At 34.6% G+C, this 25,503-nt stretch overlaps 3 protein-coding genes across 3 annotated transcripts; 1 reads left to right on the top strand and 2 right to left on the bottom strand.

The window, feature by feature from the left end:
• Positions 1 to 281: 281 nt before the first annotated feature.
• Positions 282 to 5,947, top strand: LOC140770798 (granule-bound starch synthase 1, chloroplastic/amyloplastic-like). The gene is made up of 14 exons (XM_073112074.1): positions 282 to 408; positions 848 to 1,217; positions 1,286 to 1,366; positions 1,446 to 1,544; positions 1,674 to 1,763; positions 3,290 to 3,353; positions 3,444 to 3,544; positions 3,643 to 3,752; positions 3,841 to 4,084; positions 4,165 to 4,341; positions 4,446 to 4,637; positions 5,044 to 5,130; positions 5,214 to 5,342; positions 5,492 to 5,947. The coding sequence occupies exons 2-14, from the start codon at positions 864 to 866 to the stop codon at positions 5,606 to 5,608; spliced, it is 1,845 nt and encodes a 614-aa protein (XP_072968175.1). The 5' UTR covers positions 282 to 408; positions 848 to 863; the 3' UTR covers positions 5,609 to 5,947.
• A 481-nt stretch (positions 5,948 to 6,428) lies between these two features.
• On the bottom strand, positions 6,429 to 10,922 carry LOC140771413 (uncharacterized). Its single transcript, XM_073112950.1, has 6 exons — positions 10,381 to 10,922; positions 10,144 to 10,303; positions 9,820 to 10,002; positions 9,656 to 9,739; positions 7,820 to 7,901; positions 6,429 to 7,073 (listed from the first exon to the last, which is right to left on the bottom strand). Exons 1-6 carry the CDS (start codon positions 10,683 to 10,685, stop codon positions 6,643 to 6,645), a joined length of 1,245 nt encoding a protein of 414 aa, XP_072969051.1. The 5' UTR covers positions 10,686 to 10,922; the 3' UTR covers positions 6,429 to 6,642.
• A 4,073-nt stretch (positions 10,923 to 14,995) lies between these two features.
• Positions 14,996 to 19,732, bottom strand: LOC140770703 (beta-1,6-galactosyltransferase GALT31A). The gene is made up of 11 exons (XM_073111962.1): positions 19,406 to 19,732; positions 18,087 to 18,189; positions 17,812 to 17,873; positions 17,452 to 17,663; positions 17,305 to 17,368; positions 17,147 to 17,219; positions 16,899 to 17,019; positions 16,709 to 16,796; positions 16,487 to 16,612; positions 16,286 to 16,395; positions 14,996 to 15,237 (listed from the first exon to the last, which is right to left on the bottom strand). The coding sequence occupies exons 1-11, from the start codon at positions 19,504 to 19,506 to the stop codon at positions 15,089 to 15,091; spliced, it is 1,209 nt and encodes a 402-aa protein (XP_072968063.1). The 5' UTR covers positions 19,507 to 19,732; the 3' UTR covers positions 14,996 to 15,088.
• Between the last annotated feature and the right edge of the window lie 5,771 nt (positions 19,733 to 25,503).

Below are 25,503 nucleotides of genomic sequence, written 5' to 3'. Positions count from 1 at the left end.
GTCCAGATACCTAGATCCACCGGTCACTTCCCGTCGTCGTCTTCATATACCAAATGGACTGACGTGGCTGAATCCGCGGCAATCCGGTGACGTTACCGTCTTTAACCCCTGCCTCGTTTATTCGCATCTCGTGCTTCACCCCCGCCCTCGAAAAATCGTAACGCACTCGGCGTATGAAAAATATAACGGCGGAGCTGCTGCCACGTGTCGCAAGTGTAGCTGCCTAGGGACGAGTACTAATAAATAGGCCTCCCGAGCAAGCCGAGTAGTGTCATCACACACACACACACACACACACACACACACACACTGAGAGAGTGAGGAAGAGAGTGAGAGAGCTCACTGTTGTTTGAGCAAACTCCTAAGCTTTTCTCTTATCCTTCTATCTGAGAGAAAAGAAAAGAAAAGGTATGATCCCAAGTAACAGCATTCTTGCTTCAGCTGCTTGTTCCTTTTTTTCTTCTTGGCTTCTTTGGGTTCCCTCTCCTGTTTAGAGAATTTGTATAGTAACTGCGATTGAGTTGTTTTGCACTTGTTGTAAAACGAGAACAAAACGCCAGTTAGGATTTTCAGATTTGAGGGAACTATTCGGCTCTTTAAGTTAATTTATTAAATCTAGGGTGTTATATGCAAATTTACCAGCATATGACCACCTATTCGGCGACTTAGTCTCATCATAAACAGCTCCTCTTTCAATATTAATTATGAAGGGAAGGTTGTTATTTGCAAATCTCCAGAAAAGAGGAGCTATATTGCAAGAAGATTCTTACGTGGGTGGTGACAATAAAAAACTTTAGTGATATATATTGTGCTAGATTTTGTTCTCATTATTCATGTTGGTATTCAGAAAGTGAGCACTTCCAATGGCTACTGTGACTGCATCACAGTTTGTACCAAAGTGCTTGTATGGCAGTGCAGCCGATTCCAACCCAAGAGCATTCCACAACAGGAAGATTGCAGATTTGAAGAAACAAGCCACTGCTTATCATGGACTCAGATCTCAAAACTCAGTAGACTTGCTTCAGGTTAGGACTAAAGCTAAAACAACTTCCAAGCAATTTAAGAATGGTTGTTCTACTGTGCATCTGAGACCACCACGAGCCGTGGTCATATGTGGAAAAGGGATGAACTTAGTCTTTGTTGGAGCTGAGATGGCTCCATGGAGCAAGACTGGAGGCCTTGGGGATGTTCTTGGAGGACTCCCACCGGCATTGGCGGTAATGTTCTTCTTCTCTTAGTTTCTCACCTTGAAGAATTATGATTCTTATTATCTTAATTTGTTTAGGCAAATGGACATCGAGTTATGGTTATAGCGCCACGTTATGATCAATACATGGATGCTTGGGATACAAATGCTCTTGTTGAGGTATGCACAATTGTGGGCTATTGGTTAATTTATTAACATAGGAAAATTTTTGGTAACAATGTCTATTTCTCTGTGCCAGTTGAAAGTTGGGGATAGGTGTGAAACCGTGCGCTTCTTTCACTGCTATAAAAGAGGAGTTGATCGAGTTTTCGTCGATCACCCTATGTTTCTTGCGAAGGTCCAAACTTTCTATGACTCTCCTTGCATTTATCATTTCGTGGAATTGTTAATTATAATTCATATTGCTGACAAGTTCAATAGGTATTCAGCTTAATTTTTCTTTTTTCCCATGTGAATTAATGTTTAGGTCTGGGGGAAAACTGGTGGGAAGATTTATGGTCCTAACACTGGAACAGACTATCAGGACAATCAGCTACGCTTCAGCTTTCTATGCCAGGTAAGTAATTTGTTTCTCCATGTTAGGCATAAAAATTTGTCTAGTGTTTCAGATGATTCTGTTTTAGTTTCTTGCTTATAATGCCTACCATTGCCAGGAATTTTAGTCATGTAAATAGCATCTACTCATCAGGGTAAAGTTGCATAAAGTTTTGTGATCTCAACACCTTGCATTTGCAAGAGCCTTGTGCAATGTGATAACATGTAATGCTGTAGAATGATTAAATTACCTAATGATAAGTTATTGTCGTCGATAATCTGATTCAAATAGTAACAAAATCCAAGCCAATAGTAGTAATGAAATCAATTGAAAGACTTACAACTTATAATATTCCTTACAAATTGAGTCTAGTGTTGAATACTATATTCTTAAAACTAATTCATCTTTCATCGATTGCTTTTGGAACAATAGATTTTAGTCTCCCCGAAAATAACGATTGTTTTGCGTGTGAAAAGAAGTAATTATTTGAGTGTCTTATCGAACTAAAACAGTACATTACTCTCTCTCTCAATGCAGTTGAAAACGAATAAAGTGACTCAATTGTATATTTTGGGACTTGATCATGTGCGAATCTAACCGAACTGAGTAATGTGTGTGTATGAGTTGATTCGGCAAAGAAAGTCTTTGCCCAAAACATGGTTACCCCTTAGGGTCTAAAGGCCAAGCGAAATATGGTTCTTGTATATCCTATCAATATTTTTTAAATAATCAATATGGTATTAAACTCTTTTTTTTATTTTTTTATTTTCTATGATAGTTGCTTTAAAGCCAATCTCCGTTTACTTCGCTTTGATGGACTTGATAAGTGAATATATAATATTAAAGTACTCTATGAGATCTTTCTATTCCATCATTAATCTATCATAAATAATGTGTGGATCCCACTTAATTTGGACTCAAAATTTTTAAAATATTCATCATGTTCAAATCATGATTTTCTTACAGTTAATAGTGGTGTAATATGACTTCTATTTGAGTAGGAGATTAATTAAATATGCATCACTCTGTTTGACCTTGCTTAAAATGAGATATCTGCTCTGGCATAGGATCCTCTTGGTTGTTTGAGGTGCTGATCTCTGTTTTTACTGGGTTTCAGCTGAAGTATTTGGTGATCATAGAAATTGATATCCAGCAAAATTAAAAGCATAATTTTAAAAACAGAAGTTTACTTTCTACCAGAATACATTAAGGATTGTTCTCATTATGGATGGCATTGGTAATTAATTACTCTTTATTCTTCTCTACCTTATAGGAGTACGATAACTGTATATCCAGTGCTGAATATCTTATGATTTACCATATCAGATATTGTTATCAACATTTATTTCATGAAAGGAACTGGTGCTTCCTAGGATATTCATCTTTGTGCACTTTGTTAAAATAGTCTGCATAATTACCTTGAAATTATTGTTCTTTGCATTTGTTGATTAACTAAGATTGCAGATTCTGTGTATGACTTTTGAACACTACTATTGTATCCTGATGTTATTTCTCAAGTCTCATAAATATGTATATGACACTTCCAGGCAGCATTGGAAGCTCCTAGAATTCTAAATCTCAACAACAGTGATTCTTTCTCTGGTCCTTATGGTATGAAGCAAGCTGTTTTGTTTTCGAGATCCTACATGACTTGCTCACTAGTTACACTACCGATAATAATATCGCTTGTTCTACTTGCAGGGGAAGATGTCATCTTCATTTGCAATGATTGGCACACTTCTCTTCTGCCATGCTACTTAAAGAGCATGTACCATCCCCGTGGCATTTACAAGAACGCCAAGGTTTGCATTCCTCATTGGACAGTGATCTTATTTTGTGAGGGGGTCATAGTTCTGTTGTGACATAACCAGCACTGAGATTAGTTTAATGTTGTTTTTAGGTTGCTTTCTGCATTCACAATATTTCATACCAAGGCCGATTTTCTCCCTCAGACTTCGAACTTCTCAATCTTCCGGAGAATTTCAAATCTTCTTTCAGTTTCATTGATGGGTAGAAACTCTACATTTCTCCTCTTAGGAAACTAAATTCCAATGTTATCAAGAAAACTATATTTGTTGGATGAATATTACATATGCAGGTACAACAAGCCTGTGAAGGGAATGAAGATAAATTGGATGAAGGCAGGAATCTTAGAATCAGACAGGGTGTTTACAGTGAGTCCATATTATGCACAAGAGCTCCTTTCAGGAGAAGAAAGGGGAGTCGAGTTGGACAACATTTTGCGTGTGACCAGTATCACAGGAATTGTGAATGGAATGGATGTTAATGAGTGGAATCCATTAACAGACAAGTATATTTCTGTTAATTATGATGCAAAAACTGTGAGAACCTCCCTACCCGAGAATTCTACTGAAATTTTTATGTATAATACTACTGATACTCATCAAAATTTATGTCTCAGGTAATGGAAGCAAAGCCTCTTAACAAGGAAGCATTACAAGCTGAAGTTGGCTTGCCTGTAGACAGGGACATCCCTGTAATTGTATTCATTGGAAGACTAGAGGAGCAGAAAGGGTCAGATATTCTAGCAGCATCCATTCCAGAGATCATGGATGAGAATGTTCAGCTAATTATTCTTGTCAGTGTTGGATTTTGTTCCTAGTAATTGTGTGCGTTTATCTTAGTATGAGAAACAAGAACATGTTGCTTTGAATAATAAAACAATCTGTTTATAAACTACAGGGAACTGGCAAGAAGGAAATGGAGAATCAGCTTGAGAGTATGGAGGAAATGTTCCCAGACAAGGTGAGGGCAGTTATGAAGTTCAATGCTCCCTTAGCTCACCAGATGACGGCAGGAGCTGATATAATTGTCATTCCTAGTCGATTCGAACCTTGCGGCCTTATCCAGTTGCAAGGCATGCAATATGGAACGGTAAACTCCCCTTATTTTGTTGTGCTTTGATGTTTATTTATTTGATTACTGAAGCAGACTACTGGACTATGGGATGCTATTAATTTGTTAAATCTGTATAAATATATGGTCACTCTTCTCTATTCAAAAATAACATTTGAATTCTTAGCGTCTCTAAGTTATCATGATATCTGCTAGATATGTTGGATCGAAATTCCAGTGTTAAGTGCTTATGACACACCTTTTCCTTAGTAAATCCTGACAAGTTAATCAAAGTATTCATAGAGCAATTTGATCTAATGTTCTCTTTCTCCATGCCTTGATCAACATTTGTTTCTTTCTTTCCAAACTCAGAGAATCCATGTATTCATGTAGTACGTTATGTAAAGAGAAGGGCTCTCTGATTCTTAACTGTAATGTTCTACAGCCTTCAGCATGTTCCTCCACTGGTGGGCTTGTCGACACGGTGGAAGAAGGCAAAACTGGATTCCATATGGGACCGTTCAGTGCTGAAGTAAGTATAACACTTTCCTTTAACTGAATGAATCTGTATGTTGCTGTATACTTACCTACGCTGAATCTTTCTGTTTCTTTTAGTGCGAAGTTGTCGATCTTTCTGATGTAAAGAAAGTTGTCACAACTGTGAAACGCGCACTTAAGGTCATCGGCACACCTGCCTTTGAGGATATGATCAAGAATTGCATGGCACAAGACCTCTCATGGAAGGTGAACACCAAACTATCGCAGAAATCCCTTGCGCTACAAGGCGCATCATAGAGTTTCGCTATCATGAATTCAAACTCATTTCTTATTTACATTGCATCAACTCATCCTTGTGCTCGATGATTTATGTCCATATTGTCGTATTTTTGCAGGGGCCTGCAAAGAACTGGGAGCAAGTTCTACTGAACTTGGGAGTTGCGGGAAGTGAACCAGGATATGATGGAGAAGAGATTGTTCCTCTTGCTAAGGAAAATGTGGCAACTCCTTGAAATTAAACAGCTCTATAATCTATGTATAAACCTTGCGTGGAAAAACTGATGTCATTGTAAGTCTCTTCAGGTGTTCTCCTCAGCAGGAGGAAAGAATATCTACTGCAGAAAGAACTATATAAATATATATATATATGATAAGTAATATCTTAATTAAGAACTCTATAATTGCTTGCTTTCACCTCATAATTCGATGAATAAATCTCTCGTACTCCTATTCCTAAGTTATGCTGTATGTTGTAAATATTGTGATACAAATATAGCTAAGTTTCCTTCTAGCTGGGACTATTTTCCAGCTTGTGTTTGAAGAAAGGTCACACTGCAATTATGGTTTTGTTTCGAAACCCAATTGCGGATGACAATTAGCAATGACATGATGGTTTTTGTTGGAGAATGACAAAGAACACTTTTGGTGATGATGAGAATGTCTAGAAGTACATAGGTCTTCATTAGTTCTAAATAGATTAGATGAAACATAGATGCTTCATAGATTGATGAGCTACCTCATAATCCTCACCTAACTAATTATGAGAATCGGCTACCATATTACAAAAAAATTATTCCAAAGACTTAGGTTTGATTAATTCATGAAAGAATATTTATGTGCACTTTATTTCTCAAACATTTTTCAATTAATTATCAACTAGCAAAGCCACTATTCAGAAATTGCTCACACTATCTTTGATACTAGTGCATTAGGTCATGGCGGAAAAAGAAGTCATATTGCTACGGTAGTACTTAAAGTGCAAGGCAGATAGTGCTGGCCAGTGCATTATATTTCTGTCAACATACAAACAGAGAACTGTGCATTGGCTCATGGTGGAAAAAGAGAATATATAAGGAGAAGAAGAGAAAGTAAGGTTCATTTTTTTTAAATACAATTTCATTTTTAAATACTACTACAATATGAAGTATCACATCTCTCCTCATGCATCACCATGACTAAGAAAATTAGTCCATGCAAACCTTACACGGTGAGATGGGCTCTGCTGAAATGTATTTGATCAACATTTTTTCCGCTGGACTACTTGTTATTATCTCTTCCTCTGCTTTAGAAACTTTCTAGCAACACCAAATATGACTGCCTTTGTTAACAACCCTTGATCAAGTGTACAGGCAAGTGCCACAGCCCCACCAAGCAAAAGAAGCTTAGGTATGTTGTGGCTAGTTGGTTTCTCCTCTGCTTCAGTAATGTCAGATATATCAGAATTGACTTCCAAAGATCTAATTGCATCAGCTCCAAAACTGCTGTTTATCTGGGCCATTAGGGCACTCTGTGACATCGGATCCCCGGATTTCCTGGCAGCTTGGTAGGCGCGAACTCCGGGTTCAATTCTTTTGACGCAACCCCACATGCCTTGACGAACTCCAAGCTTTGCAATCTCCCATGGGATGCCCATATCCTCATGGTGGAATAGAAGAACCTCACAGGACGTCAGCTGGCCATCCCCTTTTTTTGATTCAACTGATACATGTTTAAACAGAAAATATGCGTTCTTTAAGGCCTCAGCCATTCTATATATATAACGGAAAAGGGAGAGAAAACTTTGCATAAGTTAGGAGTATATATAGCGGTGAAAACATGTCAGATTATATCCGACCAAATCCAATTCCATATCCGAGTTTTCACCGGACATGGGTTGAGATTTTTCTATTGATCTCGATATCCAAATTTGTATTGAATTTGAATAGTATATGCAGATACTAATATGAGTTGAAAAATAATATCTGCATATCATTTACTTTAAAGTATTATAAAACTAGTGATATGAAAGACTATTTTTGTACTTTTCTATGAATCTTTAATCTAGTTTTGTATATATATATTAATTGTATATAGATTTCAGTAATTATATTTATATACAAATTCTTATAGACTTAGAAAATGAATATGAATATATCCGATATTCGATTTGTACCCATAGTCGTAAATAGAGGATATGAAATTAAGTTCGCTATCTGAATCCAAGTAAGAATCCAAAGAGAAGATATAGATATGGATATAATTTTACCACTATCCAATTCGTACCAGATCCATTTTCACCCGTATATATATGGGATGCTCTTTTTATTACAAGTTGAAATTCATGCATTCATAAGTTTGAAATTTGAAAAGAAAAAACTCCATTAGTCTTGTTTGGCATGAAAATATTGTGGAACAAACTAAAAAAGTTCTTTCTCTAATGTCAGGGAAAGTGGACATCAGGTTACCTGCCCGTATGCACCAGCTTGAATAGTACAAATCAACACGTCTAGGTTTTTTGCGCCTAGGTATAGAAGAACATGGCACTCCCTGAAGCATACGAGTAGTAGAATATATTAAAAGAAAAGTGGATCAAATGCAGAAAAAGTGAATTCAGTACAAAGATATAGAACTAAAGATGATATTGTTGCTGGAAAAGCAACACCAGTATTACATCTCATATCCAAAGGAATTGTAAAGCTCCTAGATATTATGAGACTATGATTACTAGTTTGTAGGGCATATAATACTATAATATTTCTGTAAAAGATCATAGATGAATAGTTACTAGAGAAAGTTTTAAATCTTCACTGGGAGAACATGTTTTTAAAAAATCTAGCAATCAAATCAGTTCCTAGGTATAGAAGAGGATGTGAATCTCTGGATCATAAAAGGAGCATGGATAGTCCACATAAAAACATAAATAATATCAAGAAGAAAAGGCAAAGTGCATAAGAAACTGAATCCAGAACAAAAAAGAAAATGTAAATTCACGATGAAATTGCAGCTGGATAAGCAAAACCAGATTTACATCTGTTATCAAAAGTAGAAAACTAAACTGTATGAATATATATATTGTAGGGCATATATAATAACTATAAAACATCATAGATGAACATGTTACCCCAGAAAGTTTAGGAATCTTCACATGGAGAATAAGACCAACACGAGAGATTCTAATAATCAGAATGATAAAGGTGTTTTCCCAAAATTATCCTTTGTTAATAGCTAAGTGTATGTCACCATGAAGTCCATTTCTGTTTTCTTTCTTATTTTCTAAGCCAACAACAAGTTTGAAAACTTTAACTTGCAAGACAAATATAACCTTCTGACAGCTTGCGTAAAATTATAAGCACCTCAATAGCATAAACTTTAAAATGTTACCCTTATCAGAACACTTCAGAGTTCAGAGCCCATGTGTAAGATCTAGTAAAAGAAATAATTCAACAAGCCAGCTTGTAGATTGAAGAAATTTTTCTCTCTAAATAATTAACACGAAATTGATCTAGTTACATTTGTCAAAATTGAAGAGATGATACTTGCACACATGACAATGATGAGTACAAGAAAGGGACTAGTAGTGACAAGATGCAGGAACGGAAAAGTAAAGTAGGATATAGATGGATGGTCAAACAATGACATAACAAACTACAATTCAATTGTTGATTTCCAACTTCCTACTTATTTTGCCAAAAAATTGTGAGAAAATCTACACATGAAGAGAAAGAGAAGGTCGTTCAATAGATCAGAATCCTAGCAACAGCAGATACACTATGGCAGATGAAAGTTAAGGTTTGAGATATCAAATTGCAGCTCTTCATATAAATTGATATATGTTCCCATCGTCTACGGACTTTGTTTCGAAAAAAAAAAAATATGTGTCCCACACTTCTGTTTCAAGCTAACTAGACAAATACAGTACCAAAATGAGTCTTGAGTTCAATAGATGGTAATGATGGGCATAAATCAAATGGCTAATAAATCAAGAGAAGAGAAAAGAGAAAAAGGAAAAATTAAAAAAAAAGAATGTGGTAAGTTTCAAAGAATTATGAAGACAGAGACATGTGTATTGGAACAAGAAGTCCAAATTTCCCCATGTTTCATTGCTTCAACCTCCGTGATGTGTTTCCCTAACATTATGAGTGACACAAGCAATAGATACAAATAGTTAACTTGTAGATGTTTGAACCTAAGATACCTGGAAAATACGCTCTCTTTGGGTTCTAATTGAAACATGAGCTCAAAAAAATGGAAAGTAAAGAATTCGTATATAAACTAATTAGTACAAGAGGGACTCTTCATACCTTTGTCACACAATAGTACGCATTCCCTAACTTCCATATCCGACGGCCAATGATATACTCCCTATCGCTGCAGAAGAAGGGAAACTGCGGGCATCGGAACCATGAAGATCAGCAGACCAGAGAAGACACATAATCTACAGAAACAAGAACAACAAAACTCCTACCTTGCGGACCCATTGGACTATCATTGTTCCTGTTACCGAGAACTCTTCCAAAATGTTATAATAGATGAGCATGTCATCCCACTTGTTCTTCATGCGGAACTCATCATCCCAAAAGAAGTCCCTCACCGTCTCCGGAGTAGCATCCTCGAACACAGTTCTACTGCGATATTGAGGCGGACCATTCTGACATTATCACATATTTCAAATGTTTCAACGACATCAAAATGTAATTTAGTACTTGAATCCATCAATAATTCCTATCGCAAAATCACATTTATTTTCCGAACTTCCCAAAGCAAAACAAGAAAAAGAAATTCTTAGTACCTCAGGATCTCTCCTCCAAGCCCGGTAGCTCATGGTGGGTAATGATTTCTCCATCATATCGAGCCATGCTGGTCCCCCATCTGTTTCTTCTACAAGGCGGTACAAGTGCACTAAATCCTCTTCTGTCACGGCCAATCTCGGACTTCTCGTCATTCTCAAACTGCGATCACGAAACAAAATCGAATGAATTCTAGAAATTTGTTAGCACAGCAAACAAGACATCAAAAACTAACATACCCCGTATCAATTGTCTCTTTTCTTATCGAACTCTGTTCCGAAATCAAATTAGAGACACAATTCGGTAACTGGGACCTCCAAAAATCCAAACTTGGCAAGCTCCAACCCAACTTTAACCCACCAGAACCCTCCTCCTCGCCTCCCACCAGCCCGGCCGCCCACTTCGGCTTCCACGTCCATCCCACCAACAGCCCAACGAATACCGCAACCCAAAGAGGGCTCGCGAAGAGGACGAGCTCAGAGACCACGGCTCCAATAGTCGGCTTCTGCAATATCTCGACAATGGCGTCAAGAATTAACGCCATAAGTCCAAACCCAAACTGGGGAATCGTCGAAAACTGCAAGAGTGAGAGAGAGAAAGAGAGTAGATAGAGGTAGTTAAGGTTGATGAGAGAGAAAGAGAGAGGACAAAACAGTGGATTTGGGATAAGGATTTAGAGATAGAGGCTGATGAACTAGGAGCGGGATTCGCGTGGGGGCCGATAAATTTCAGGCGAAGGAGATGGGAGGAGAGAGATAGAAAGAGAGAAAAACGACTGAACGAGAGGGGAGAATAACAGGTAAGACTTATTCATGGGAGTTATTCTTCGCGAGAATAAAGAAATGAATAACGACTGGCTGCCATTTGCCAACATAGGAAAGACTAAGGACTATTACTTGTTGATTGGCTATTCTAACTGCTTGTACGAAGAGTTGAATTTTATTTAGTCTTTTGGTGGTGACCTAATTGTATATGTTAGTATACAATTAATATAACGAGGATGCCGTGCGATTTACTTAAACTATTTAAGAGAGTTTGGATCTCGTAATCTAAGGCCATATTCCAGCAACCAGAGGTAGTGATCATCTAGCCCGACTGAGTTTGGGCAGAGCCTCCTGTTCTTATAGGGTTAGAATATTCTAGCTTGTTATCTTCTTTTTTTATTATTCAAGAGCTATTATTTTTAGATATAAAAATACTTAGGCTTCATCAAATTTTTAACTAATGTAGTACGATATCTAGTCTAAGCTTTAAGTCATGTGTGTTACGAAACTATTGACCCAAACTAAATGCTATTAAGATCTGCTCTAAACTGTTAGACTAATAAGCTGCTCTCCAAGCCAACCACACCGCCGATCGATTAACAGAGTTGAACTGCTGAGCAAAGCTACCAAATTTTTTTTTTTCTCCATAATAAGATCGCACGACAGTCTTTAGTCACAGGGATGGGTACCACCAACTCGTATAGAGTTAGTTATTTTAGTATGTTATCATCAATTAGCCCGTGATATAAAGAAATATGCCACTAATTAAGTTTCATTGAAACAAGTATCATAGTCTGTTTGTCAAAAAATATACTTCAATAAGCCAAACTGTATTCTGTTATTCACCTAGTGACAGCATGGCACTTTTATAGAGTTATGTGTGCCCTTGGTTTGATACTCGTGTCTACCTAAGTCTAGTGAGTTAAGTGCGTATCTACTAATTAAGCCCTTAAGCCAAGATTTCCATTAGCCATTGGGAATTATAACATTAAGAAAACCATACTTCTGTTCACTACAAAATGCATCCAGAGTCTAAAAGATACTCAGAAAACTTAAAGGAAAACTCAATTAAGTTAACTTGACACAGTAGAATTTTCAATTCAACTAGTTACAAACTCAGTGTGTAATATTTTATTTTAAATTTTTTGAAGTAAATTTAAATATTTTGAAATTTATTTTAAACGCCAAAAGTATCAAAAGAAGTTATAAAATGTCATGGGGAAGAGGACAACCCCCTTACACAAAATGGTTGATTTTGCTGGTGGAAGATATGGGTAAATATATATTGACTCAAATCTTTTGAGAAGGTCAATAATGCATATAACCAGGTCACAAACTTAACTCCAGACTTGTTATGACAAATTTAGTGACAGTTATAAAATCTCACAATGACTTATTTAATAACTCTAAATATTTAAATATTCTTAAAGAAAAATGGTACTTTAACTCCCTATAGTTTGGCTCAATTTTATTGAACTACTATCTAATTTTAACTTAACCCCTTGGAATTAACTAAAATGCAATCATTATATTTTAAAAAATTTGCATATGACACTCTACCTTATAATAAAATTATAGTGTATATCTTATATTTTTTTACTATTTATAAATCGATCTCTATGATTTAGCTAGAAAATGTTTTGCTGTTAAATTTGTTTGCTAGACTTAATTAAACCTTTAGATTAAGTTAACTATAGTAGAAAGGTAATAAAAATATTCTCAGCTAAATTATATTTACCTAATATATATATTCAACTCAACCAAACCCAACATAACATTACATAACACAATTTTACCTAACCTAACCCAAGGGTATTTTGGTCTTTTTAAAAACTAATTAAATTTGTTGAAATATTCTCATATGCCCGATCAGTGTTAGTTTAAATCTAACTGAAAGTGTTTTTTTTTGTATATTTGCTAAATCATATGACTCGATTTGTAAATAGTGAATATATATATATATATATATATAGTAGAAACCGCAATTTCATAAAAAATGTAAGGTGCTATATATAAAATTCTCATATATTTTTCATCATATTTCACTAATTCAGATGTTGAATTGAAAATCCTCACTAGATACAAAGTTTTAGAAGATTGTAAAAAATTTCCAACGCTTCTAAAATAATACCGATTAGATTTCAAACAACAAAAATATAATAATTATTTCAAACATATATGCATTTTTGAAACTTCTTTATCATATATTTGTCATTTAAAATCCAACCGATATTATTTTAAATGCATTTGGGAGCATATTCAATCTCCATCTCTTTATTTCTAATAAGGATCTTCAAATTTGACCGGAACACATAAAGGTTAAATGCATAAGTTGAAAATAAATAAAAATGCATTGGAAGGATCTCAAAGGCTTTGTGAACTACCTTTCGCTTTGGGAGATGACTCAATTTTGAGCCACCTTCTCCTGAAAGGATCTAAAGGAAATCTCCAGCCATGTCTTTGTCTACTCGATTGGCTTCCTCAATCATGTTAGGATAGATATGGTGGATATTGAAAGTTGGGTCAAGGATCCAATCCCTTCTCATATTTTCATGGCCCAAGATATCATGGTCAATTGAGATGCCTAGTAAGTGGAGGCAAATCGGATTCAAAACCACCGCAAGGAGAGAAAAGTGGCCATGGACACTTACCCCTATATGAGGAAGGGCAACTCTAACAAACAGTGGACTTGGAGGAGATAAATGAAGAATGTCGTAATCCACTGATAAACATCATAATTCATTGCTATATATCTTTTTTTAACAGGAGAAGTAGGTCAACAGTGTAACACTCTTCACACAAGTATTTGAATATCAAAAATACATTCAACATGTAATTGGGTGTTGTATGTAGTCTTATATTTATCTATAAATTTACGACATTTATCAACTCATCAATTGATTCTTTGTACGAGATTAAGTATATGAGATTTGGTTCTACTTATTTAGATGGAATACTGGTACAAGGAATAAAAGAAGGAGAAGAGTGATTTATATACTTATTTTTAAAACGTAATATCTTTCTAGGAAAGGTACGGATTTTTTGTATTAGAAAAAAAGTTAAATATGTTTTACCCATATACTTATGCCAAAAATTATTTTACCTGCTATACTTACAAAGTATTAAATCAGTCCCTATATTTATAATTAAAATAAAATAGTTGGTTTTTTTTATTAAATTTAACTGAATGACATCAAAATAACTAAAATACCTCTATCATATTTGTTAGAGAAGACATATAGATTTTAATATAATACAACAAAATTATTAAAATAGCTATAGTATTCAGTTAAATTTAAAAGAAAAACTAATAGTTTCACTTTAGTTATAATTATAGTGTCGGTTTGAAACTTTTTGAAATAAAGAGGGATAAAATAATTTTGGACATAATTACAGGAGGATAAAATATATTTAACCCTTAAAAAAATTCAAATTAAATACCTTTCTCTTCGCACCTAAAACTAAAGGGCATTTTAGTTTAAAATAGTGCAATTGAGTGATTATGTAATAAAAAAATAAGGAAATTTGTATAGTGCCAAACCACTTTATGGTTTTCGCCTAAAATTCTCTTTCGAAAATACAAAATTCTAATTAAGTTCAGACGAGTCTTCGTATTTAACTCCAACCAAGCACTTAGGTGGTTAATTTAGGATATCTTTAAAGTTTAGTCAGAGTCTTCCATCGTAAGTACCAATCTCTATGTTAATTCGAAGTAGAATTAAGTAGGTTTAGGAACACTAAGTTATGAATCTACAAGGGTAAATATTAATATGGTATATTTGTAGTTCTAAATAATTTTATAAAACTAAAAAAAAATACCAATAAAAGAAATACAATTATATTTCTTCTATATTTTAGCTATTTTTAAGTACTATTTACGTTTAAGTATATCAAATTATGACTTATACAAACTCATATCTTAATTACACTTTAATTTTAAAAATATATTTACTAGACTAAAATATCCTTAAGAGGGTATAATAGGATAATAAACCTAAACTGACTTCATAGTCAATTCACCGGTTTGACTACCCAATTTAACCTTGAAGGAAGGGTTCTTTTAAAATAAGCTCCACCCATTCAAGTTACATTTTACAAAATTTAAGCTGACTTTTTTCATTACCACATTGACCATTCTTACATGTTACAAAGGGTTAGAAGAGAGGGAACCCTTTTTAAGTTCTTAGAAACTGGTATGCCAAACAGCTCCATCAGTTTCTGCACATCTCTGATGGACCTCATCCATCCTCTCTGCTGACTTACAGATGCCGCTGCAGTTCCAATCGAAGGATGCTCCACAAGGATTCCCAGCTTGTGCCTTCCACTCGCAGTCTGCAAAACTTTCACTTATTAGATTTGTTCAGAAGTGTACAAAGATGGAGTACGTAATATAATTGGAAGGATATAGAAAAGCATAATAGATGTTGCAAGGATTCAAGCAATAGAGATTATGCTTATAATCTTACACCATAGTGAATACAAAGGATCATGCCACAGAACTTCTAATCTCTCTCTCTCTCTAGTGTTGTGAGATAACCAACATCACAATATATAACTAAACAAAAGAAAAATATGGATCTCTAGATGCAGCATCGCTATATCCGGTTACAATGAACCAAATATCTTGGAAGAGGTTATTTTACACGAAAGGCGGATCAAAGCAAGTGTTGGGTTGAATCATGCAATCATTAAACATGAAAATGGATCTCCAGAGCTTCAGCTGACAAATTATAAAGTGCTACAGGACTAATTGCAAACCTATTCCAAATTGCAGAAGCAGTTTCAGTCTGATGCTTATACTGCTGTTACTTCAGACGGTCATGGAACTGGATGGACTGATTAAGTGGTAAAGTTAGAGTGAATTGATTTTCATTATTGGTGTTGGAGTAGGTTCGGTGCTTTATATTTTCAAAGTTTGAATCAAGGTATGGTATAGATAAGTTCTCGAACTCAAAGGAAAGATACCAATTGTTGATAGCTCTATAAAATCTAGATATAAATAAGTACTCCAAAGTACTCTTACAAGAGATACTCTGGAGTCTCTGTAAACCCCAGGAAGTATGTAGATTCAAGTCATTGAATGTAACTTAAAATCACAATAATTTTGTATAGATCGATGCTTTGTATCCTAAGACTGAGCAGACAGATTCTGGAGACGGTGCCAAAAGAGTTACGCTTATCAATTTGTCATGCAACCAAGGGAGGCAGAAATACAGAAGGTACTATTTTCTCTTCAAAATGATGAACATCACGTGAGCTAGTGAGATAGGAAGATTAAGTATCCTCTCAAGTATCAAAGATGACTATTTGGTGTTTACTTAGAGGCTCTAACTCTACATTATCATAATGTGCTGCAGAATTTTCTTAGAATGACATTTACCTGGGGGAGTCCCACAACAGAGGCTCCTCTCATCAATATGCTCAACATCGAGACCAATAAACCAGGAACCCAAAGAAACATCTTCATTAGCATATTTATGCAGAATATGTCTGCAAAATAACAAGACGGATAGGTTTAGGGTGATGAACAAGTGCATTGTAGCAACTAATAAATGCAGAAGCCAGATGACATTGGGCTCACCGGTTAACTGATATATATGTAGCCAAATCTTTGGATAGGGCATACAACTGTCCTGTTGCATGTCTAAAGTACCTGTTTCCCTCCTCACCAAACTTCCAATATTCTGGTTCATGATACTTGAGTCCTCTACACATATTAAGGATTTGAACTTTATGATAGGCAAAATATTGTAAGATGTTATTCGAAATTTCCTGCAAAAAGTATTGGTGTCAAAACTTTTACTTTTTTGCAAGAACTGGTCCAGATTTCATGCATCCAATATAAATTCGTGGTTTTGATCTGTGGCGTGCTAAAGTGAAACCAATTGAACCTGTTGCAAGAAGAGTAAGGAAATTAGAGTCAATGTAACATATTATAAGCAACACTGCCAGTGGTTAAAAGTTATAGCTTATAAAATTCACGAGTAACCAACCAATATTGACATGCACATCATCATCAACTTTTATATAAAAATCAGCATCCCAAATTGCTACAGCAGTTGAGAAGTATACTTGAGTCTTTGATGACAGCTCATGGTAGCCTTCAACATGGTTCTGCAAGGTCATTAATTTCATAGTGTGAGAATCTCCATAAGAAGTTCCTAGATAGGCTGCAAAACTAATGCATGTAAAAGGGAAAAAAAATGTAGCATGCAAGGAAAACTAACATAGATGAACATACCAATTTCAAGAAATCTTGGTGCCGCTCATCTTCTGCATCAATTGTACGGTCTAACAGACTGCCAGGAGTTGCACTACAGCATGAAAATTTCCAGCAAAATATATTAGCAATATCTAGAAAAAATAAACTACTAGAATTCTGATTACATTGACACAAACCTGTGGCCAATGACAAAGCGGATAACAATTCCTTTATCTTTCTCTAGCCTTCTTAAATTTTCACCTAGCAATAAAGAGTATTTGAGACTAGAAATATTGATTCTCATAGTACCATGCATTTAGCTAGAGAGTGTGACTAAAGTTTACCACGAGGCATCCAGGTTTCCCTGATTGAGTCTCTACGATTTCTGCTGCTGAATGCAGTTATGATACCCATGACAAAGAAGACTTTTGGTCGTTCCTTTGATTGAGTGATTCCTGACTTCACAGCAATTGGAGATCTACCCTGATTACTGGCAGCAGCAGCTCTAGCTGCTGCTAGTTTCATCTCTAGATTTGATATTGTTTTATCTAAGGTCCTGATATAGAAGAACTTGGTCATCATATCGCGATGTTCAAAAACTTTAAATTGACAGCAGTTGCAAAATCTTCGTTATCTTAACAATAATATTTCAATACTGTAGAATGAGACAAAAGACAATGATTCCAAAGGAAGATAGAGGTTACATTATCACATCATGAGTTCGTGATACTTGACTAAGTATATCCCCTTCAGGAATGGAAACCTCCTGAAATAGAAGAGATAAAATTATGTCAGCATAAAATAGCAGGCCAGCAGCATGCAGTGAAGTCATTAGATACCATTCATGCTTTATCTAGCTATATGAGATCATGGATAGATGTATGTGCCAATAAATGCTAAGAACCACAATCACAAAGTAAAACTAATACGTAATCTGCAGTACTTTCATGGTAGCTTTAGCAGTTCTATTTTACCTTACCTTGTTTTCACACTCTATGTAAACTTCAGATAATCTAGCTCGAGTCCTTTCCACTATTGAGTCCTTTCCATTTACTTCAATTACCTCAGGAACAGTCCAAATCCTGTCATATACAAAAAAAGAAAAAGCCTATAACATTGACAGATCACACAAGAAAATAGATGTTACACAACTTTGATCAGAAACAGACAAGTTATTAATACATAAGAAGAAAATTTATATGAAAAAATCATAACCAGACAATTTACCCTTGATTCTAATTTATTTTGCAATTGGCTGATTTCTCAGGAAAGAGGCTCAAATTTCCAACTCAGTTACACAGCATTATTGAAGATAAAGCCAAATCATTGCAGGCACAACCATCTCAACATACCAACGACAATAGATGTAAATATACTTGAAGCAAAACAAACAAAGATATAAAGTTCATATCAACTGATTGGTGATGTTATCCTCTCTAACCTCTTAAGAATATTTGGTTCTTTCCAAATCACTGTCATGCAAAGTGTAAGGTTTTCTATGTAATTGGCAATATGATCAAAATAAGATATATGTGTTTCAGAGTCTATTTAAATATTGTACAACAACACTAAGCAGTAGTGAGGAGATCTAATCCATTCTGTATTCTAATCTATTCATTCTTAAGCAGCAAATGCTTGTGCAGTAACAATTTGACTCCCTCTATTATGTGTCTTCATGTAGGATCTTCATCAATGCCACTCTAGTCCAACACATTTTTACCTCTCCACATGTTTAATCCTAGTCTATTAGATTCTTACCCTTCCATTGCAGGGCTAAAGAAACTAAAAAAGCACACAAGCGGAAATGACCAAATATTTACCAACTCACTTTGCATGCATATAGACCCGAAATGAGTAGAAGAAATAATGAGATCTAGTGGCCAGGGCATGACATGATTATCTTCCACCCAATTGATAGTGGCAAAAGAAATGAATGCCCCACAAATTAGACTACCATATCCAACGGATACCTTGTGAATCCTTTCTTTTAAAACAAATTTAACAAAGTTTTGCAATCCTCATGAAATATTCCTATCAGTGGCCCCTCAATGCAGCCAACTCTTCCAGTGAAGCTCCCATGACTAAACTCTAGCCCCATTCTCAGCTTCAGTACAATAGCAAAAATGCAGTCTACCCAAAAGCAAATTTGCTGCAGAAATTATGGCTAAAGCACAAGAAAGCAACATTGGTCGACCAAAACAAAGACCCATCTCGTCAAAAGGCACCAAGTAATGTACTCTTACACAAAAATAAAAATAAAAAAATAAAAAATTTGAGACTCATCTCGTCAAAACTCACCTGTTAACCACGCAAAAGCCCAAGAAGAAGAAGAAGAAGCAGAGCAAAGAGACCCATTTCGTAGAAACTCCTCCTACCACCTTGTGGTGCCTCGCTCCCATCGAATCCTTCTCTTTCTCCTCCCTTCTCTAACACGTCCTCCTCTAGCCTTTCAAAATTGCAGTGGAACCCAACTCACCTCCCCCGAAGAGTGGAGAAAAGCTCTAAGGTTTGGGTCACAGTTGTGAATGGCTTGGCATTGGCGAAACCTTCTACCTTTTTCATTAAATGAGATGTGCTTGGAGTTTGTACCTCTATGAAGCGGGCATTTGTCAAGGAAGACAGAGGTATATACTTGTAAACTAATATCAGTGGAAGGAGAGAGAGGGTTTGGGAATGGGGGGAATAGAGTGATCTTCCCAGAATACCCCTCTATGTCAGTGACTTTCTTATCATTTTTTTTGAAAAAAAACATTTGTGTCCTTCTTTTGGATTCTGTGCCTCTTTTGACATATTTATTCGTACTCCAGTGGTCTCCACGTGGTCCCCACCTTCGATTTCCGAGTCATTCCTCTGCTGTCCTTTAAATTATAATCTTCAAACTGGATTTAAAATTTTCGCACCGAGTTTTTAGCTGAACGAGTAATTTGACTATTTTTTACTATTTAATTATATTTTAGCTTTTTAATATAAAAATATAAAACTGAATGCATATATTTTATATTATTAGAAAAAACCCCAACTCCAAGCATCAATCAGTGTAACTATGTGAGTTATGAGAAAAATTAGACTCACATTTATTGTTTTTTATATAAAATAATTTAAATTGGTTAAAAGTTTAAAAAGTTTAAATTATTTTTTTTTAAATTTCAGAGCAGAATTTTAAAATTTGATAGGTAAACATATTTTTCCTGAAATTTAATAATTTTAGGCATTTTAAAATTTGACCTAACGAGCCTGTTGCCTGCCCAAAAATCAGCTGATAATTAATTGTGAGACTCAAATTGGCTTGGCTCTTCTGTGTGGTGTGTTTACTTATACACTTAGCTAAGAAAATTAAATACTTAATCTTGTATATAAAGCATTGTCTAAATTAATAATTTTGGTCCTATACACATCAGTCGTGTTTTCTGTTTAATAAATTTATGAAAGAAGAATCTTTTCACTTATTTTAGTAAATAAGGTTAAAGTAAATTTTGTTCAAATTATAGAGAGTAAACTAATTTTATTATTTATTTATTTGAGTAATTTAAGAGTCCATAAGTTATAAGCTAGATAATGGGATAAAGCTTTGCTGATAATTAGGTTGGACAAGTCGACCAACCTTTTCATGCATAGAAATGGGTTACTTCGACTTATTTAATTTAAATCGTTCTTGCAAAAAATTAAACTCAACCCTTTTATTTAAAGAGACTTGACTTCAATCAAGTGCTAGCAGTTGAGCTTAACCCTTTCAGTCGTGCTCTAGTAGTACTCAATCAAGTTATGTTTGGACGTCAAAAAAGAACAAAAAAATAGATATTAGGAATTTATTTCTTTTGCAAGGTTTATATTTTATTAGCACTGTGTTTTAAAATATTCTAACTACGTTTAGAACGTTTCTATAAGCATATATTATATATATATATAATTATGAAGCATAGTTAGTTATTAGAATTGGAGTAGATTATATGGTCGGACCGGTGAATCGACCATTAAACCAGTTCGATTTGTTATCAAATCAGATAAGCTATTGATTTGATAAAAACTAACAAACAGAGCAATTCGACTAGGTGAATCACTAGTTGAAAAATAATCCAGTTCGAGGAATCAATATTCAGCCCTAATAACTATGTTATAAAGGTTGATGAAGAAAATCAAAGTTTGAATCAATAAAAGATTTTTGCTTCTCGCATTTGAATGCCCTCCCTACGGCATTAGGCTTTCAAATTCCAATATAATTTCAAAATTTCTACTTTATTATGGTGACTCTATGAGCTATCTTTCAGAGCTACTTGAATTCTCTTAAAAGAAATATTTAAGGGGGTTTTTAATATATCTTAGAGAGTTGTCCATCGTTATTTTTGAGAGATTTTTAAAGAACTCTAATAACTTTGGACAAAACATGTTGTATCGCTCTCAACTCTATACATATACATCGATCTAAAAGAGTTGCCTCTCGAAAATTATAAAGACAAAAAGATCAACCTCGAGATCATTGATGTTAGGAAATCGATCACGAGAAGCAATTGTTAGGTCTGGCAAGCAATTTTATTGTAATTAATTTTTTAATTAGCAACCTTGAGATTACGGAGACGAATAAGATCAACCTCAAGGTCATTGAGGTCAGCAAACTAATCACGAGAAACAATCATTGGGTCTAGCGAGTAATTTACTTGCAATTATTTTATTAATTAGCAAGATTAAGCTCTTAAAAACTGAATATATATATTTTATTTATGCGACATATATTTTATTATGATAGAGTGCACATAATTTATATATGCGATGCACGCTAGAGTTTAAATAAGAACATATAATTAAATTGCAAAAGAGAAGTCAAAATATTAAAAAAAATAACTAAAAGAGTTTATCTAAAACTAAGCTAGAATTCAGTGATCTGGCAGTAATTAACATTTCTTTTGTTCAGAGAAAATGGCATCATATTTTCCCGTACTCACACTCGTGCTTGACTAATTAAGTCCGGGCCGCAGAAGTTTGGGCCACTGTTGGAACGTAACAAACGTAAACTAGTTGATTACATGTTAAGCAAAGCTCATTAGTCATTATATTACACATAATGTCGCCGTTCGAGTTATATAAAATCATTAATTTGCATGTACACACTGTACTATATACTCTAATATTGATTATGGATTCGGCCAATTAATTAATAAAGGTAAATACTTCAATGCACCTTTAAAAATTATAATCTTAATCCAACGGCTATAATAGACAGTTTTCGTACCCGGTACCAGTACCGGTTCCAAAACCACATTACGTAAGAAAAATAGTATATTAGTTAAGAAGATTAATTACGTGTGTCTAACTTTCCAATTTTCTTGTTATATCCTTTAAGATCTTAACCATTAAATCTTCATCAAAGTGATTGATAAACAATTAACTTTACAGTACGAAAGAAACGCTCTACACGTTTTCTTTTCTTCCGTTAAAATTTTTCTCTTAAATATAATTATGCCTTAATTATAGGAGATATCATTTAATATTAAATAATTTAAATTTGATTATTTGGAGATAAACTTCAATTTAAATATAATTCTCTATCTCTATCTATTAAAATTTAATTTAAGTCAATCTTAAACTAACGGGAGATATATGTAAATAATAAAAATAATCAAAAAGATAAAATGTAATTAAATTTTCATCAAGTTAATTATAAAAGACATCAATACCCTTATTTTGATATATATACGTTACTCTCAATTAATAATATATATGTTTTTTACTTAATAAAATATTAAGATAATATTATTGTTAAAAAATAATGTGCAAGATTATATATCTAAAAAAAGTTACGTGCTGAACCGGTAATATCTTTCATTCTTATTATACCCTTAAAGATCTTAACCGTTAGATCTTCATCAAATTGATTGATGAAGAATTAATTCTATTGCACGGAAGAAACCCTCGTTAATAAAAAGGACAATAGGTTTTCTATCATTCTCTCTCTCTTAAAAAGGGTTTCGCTAACCCTAATTATGAACTAGCTCAAAACTAGTTTTCTCTAAACTTCTACCCTATTTTTAGATTACAGTTCGGATCTGTCCTTGGATAATAATATCGTTGCTTTGCTATCCAACTAGATTAAGTTTTACGTCAACTAGCTAGCCATCAATTTTAAGGTTCTATTTAGAAATAATTGGCTCGATGTCAACAGCCTGCTTAGTAACAATAAAGAAATTTAAACTCTTCGCGGACCAAAATTTGATTTAGTATTTCAGCATAAGTATATTGTGTATCTTTAAATCTTAAACCTGGGATATTTCTTCTACGTACTCTTTTGATAATAATTTCAAAAGCGTATTTCACTAATTAATATTTCTGGCTCTACGTACCGAAAGCAACAGTTCGGAGCACCAAACGTCGATCAGAATCCCAGTCAATATATATATATATTGACGTCAAAGGTTTTTCCGAGATTTGCTCCTTGGAATCGGTCGGTGGACGGTGGTTAATGATCCACCTCCGTACTGCTATCTATCTATCTCCTTTGTGGGTGAGAGGACCTCCGGCCCCACGGCTCACCGTCCCACTCCGGCCGGCTTTGCGAACAATAATTGCACCCATCCATCCTCCAAATCTTGGGGCAGAAGATTTCTTTTCTCCCATTCATCCTCTCTCTCTCTCTCTCATCTCATCCTTTTTACCAAACGATAATTGCAAGGATTCAACTTCCAGTTTTAAAGTAAACAGCATATGATGCTTCGTAAAGAAGGAAAAAACTAAAGGTAAAGAAAAAAAATGGGGGACGAACTAGCTTTTCTTTTCTTTTTTTCTTAATCATTCATGAGCCCAAGGTTACATATGAGTCGGACAAAGTGTCAACTCTTTCTAGGTACAGAAACACTTAGGTCTCATCAGGTTTTTAGTTGCTTAGTCCTAGTCTAGACTTTTAAGTTATATGCGTCACCGAATATCTGTTCCGAACCAAACGTCGTCGAGACCTACTTTGAGGCATCGCACTACCGAGCTGCTCCTCTAAACTAATCGTACTACCTAACCATCGATCGAATCGAGCTTAGCCACTAAACCATCAAATAAATTTTTTACAAAATTATTTGGAATTGGAATCAAACTCATAACCTTCTTGGTTACAGGAAATGTATCTATCAATCGGCTGTGAAAAAACTAGCTAATACAGCATAACCCTTAAGCAACGATAAGATGGTGGAGGAGACTGTCTGCATTCTAGGTACACGAAAATCATCCATCCCTGCACATGATCGTGGATGATTTGGTTTTCCATTCACCAGTGGAACACCAAAAAGATTAAGATTAAGAATCATTCATCCCGCTAATTATGGGAAAAAAAAGGATTTGGTACAGGAAAAGGCATTCACCGATGGGAAAAAAAAGATTTGAAATCATCCATCCCGCTAATTATGGGAAGTTGGTGAATATTTTAATAAAGGTCTTCAATTGTCATGGTTAGCTTCTAACGAAAGGAATTTGGTTTTACCACTATAGCTATTTAGTGAGGCTATGAGTTTGGAGTGATCTCCTATGATTAGTTTAAGAGCTTACGATCGATTAAAAAAAAAAAGAATGGTGCATTTTAATTGTTAGAGGGGTAGTCTATTTTTTTTAGGTATTGTTTGCTTTGAGTTCGAAAACTCCTAACTTAGTTCAGTAATTAAATATTTTTTATTAAAAAATAGGATCAACTAATCAAGTTTCGACATCAAGTTTGGACTTAGCTTCAAACTAAACAAGGATTATGAGGAAGCCATTTTTACTATTTTTTTTCAAACTACCTTCAGAGAGGTATATTATGCATTTAATGTTTATTAAAATTTCTCTTATTTTTTTTTCTCCTGCCAGAAGAAAGGAAGAAAAATAAATATAAAATTAACAGATTACATGAACAATTAACGAGTTATGTTACGCTATGTCACTAGTAATAATTTCTCTTATGTATATGAAGTTTTTGGTGATACACCTAATAATAAAATACCTTTTAATAGATTTTTTTTAATAATAACATATTTTTTTTAACTAAAGTGAAATACTTTATGTTTGGGTGGATTATATATCTCCAAATGATGTAGACTGCTATGTAAAGTAGAAATACATTGAAAAAAACTATTGAATACATCAAAAATTTATGAAATACAGTCTACTTAGGTGATTTATATATCTCTAAATGCTCTACACTTTTGCATAATTTAGGAACATCTTCCAGCAAATATTAATCAAACATAAATCATACTTTCTCCTTGAGCTAGTCTCTAACTTCTTCCCCTCCGGTCTTCCCTCTCCCTCTCTCCTCCCTCCCTAACTCGTTAATGCTCCTTCACCTTTGGTTTCTCATTTCTCTCTTTTTTTTCTCCTCCACCACTTCCTCCTCCTTTCAAGCCTCTCCAAAGCTTCATCCATGGACTTTGCATACGAAGACCTAA

The sequence above is a fragment of the Typha angustifolia genome, chromosome 11 (assembly GCF_048772165.1).
Source record: "Typha angustifolia cultivar Huaian chromosome 11, ASM4877216v1, whole genome shotgun sequence".
NCBI lineage: Eukaryota > Viridiplantae > Streptophyta > Magnoliopsida > Poales > Typhaceae > Typha > Typha angustifolia.
This window is presented reverse-complemented; position numbering and strand designations above follow the sequence as displayed.

Bases quoted from the DNA above. Each gene is read 5' to 3' on its own strand.
- LOC140770703 (XM_073111962.1), bottom strand. From the start codon at position 19,506: ATGGGAGCGAGGCACCACAAGGTGGTAGGAGGAGTTTCTACGAAATGG. The intron at 17,664-17,811 runs GTAACCTCTATC...CTTCTATATCAG, and splicing joins CGAACTCATGATGTGATAAT to GACCTTAGATAAAACAATAT. The intron at 17,369-17,451 runs GTAAACTTTAGT...CTTTATTGCTAG, and splicing joins GGAAACCTGGATGCCTCGTG to GTGAAAATTTAAGAAGGCTA.
- LOC140770798 (XM_073112074.1), top strand. From the start codon at position 864: ATGGCTACTGTGACTGCATCACAGTTTGTACCAAAGTGCTTGTATGGC. The intron at 1,218-1,285 runs GTAATGTTCTTC...TAATTTGTTTAG, and splicing joins GACTCCCACCGGCATTGGCG to GCAAATGGACATCGAGTTAT. The intron at 4,085-4,164 runs GTGAGAACCTCC...TTTATGTCTCAG, and splicing joins TTAATTATGATGCAAAAACT to GTAATGGAAGCAAAGCCTCT.
- LOC140771413 (XM_073112950.1), bottom strand. From the start codon at position 10,685: ATGGCGTTAATTCTTGACGCCATTGTCGAGATATTGCAGAAGCCGACT. The intron at 10,304-10,380 runs GTATGTTAGTTT...TCGTGATCGCAG, and splicing joins AAAGAGACAATTGATACGGG to TTTGAGAATGACGAGAAGTC. The intron at 10,003-10,143 runs GTACTAAGAATT...TGATAATGTCAG, and splicing joins CTTGGAGGAGAGATCCTGAG to AATGGTCCGCCTCAATATCG.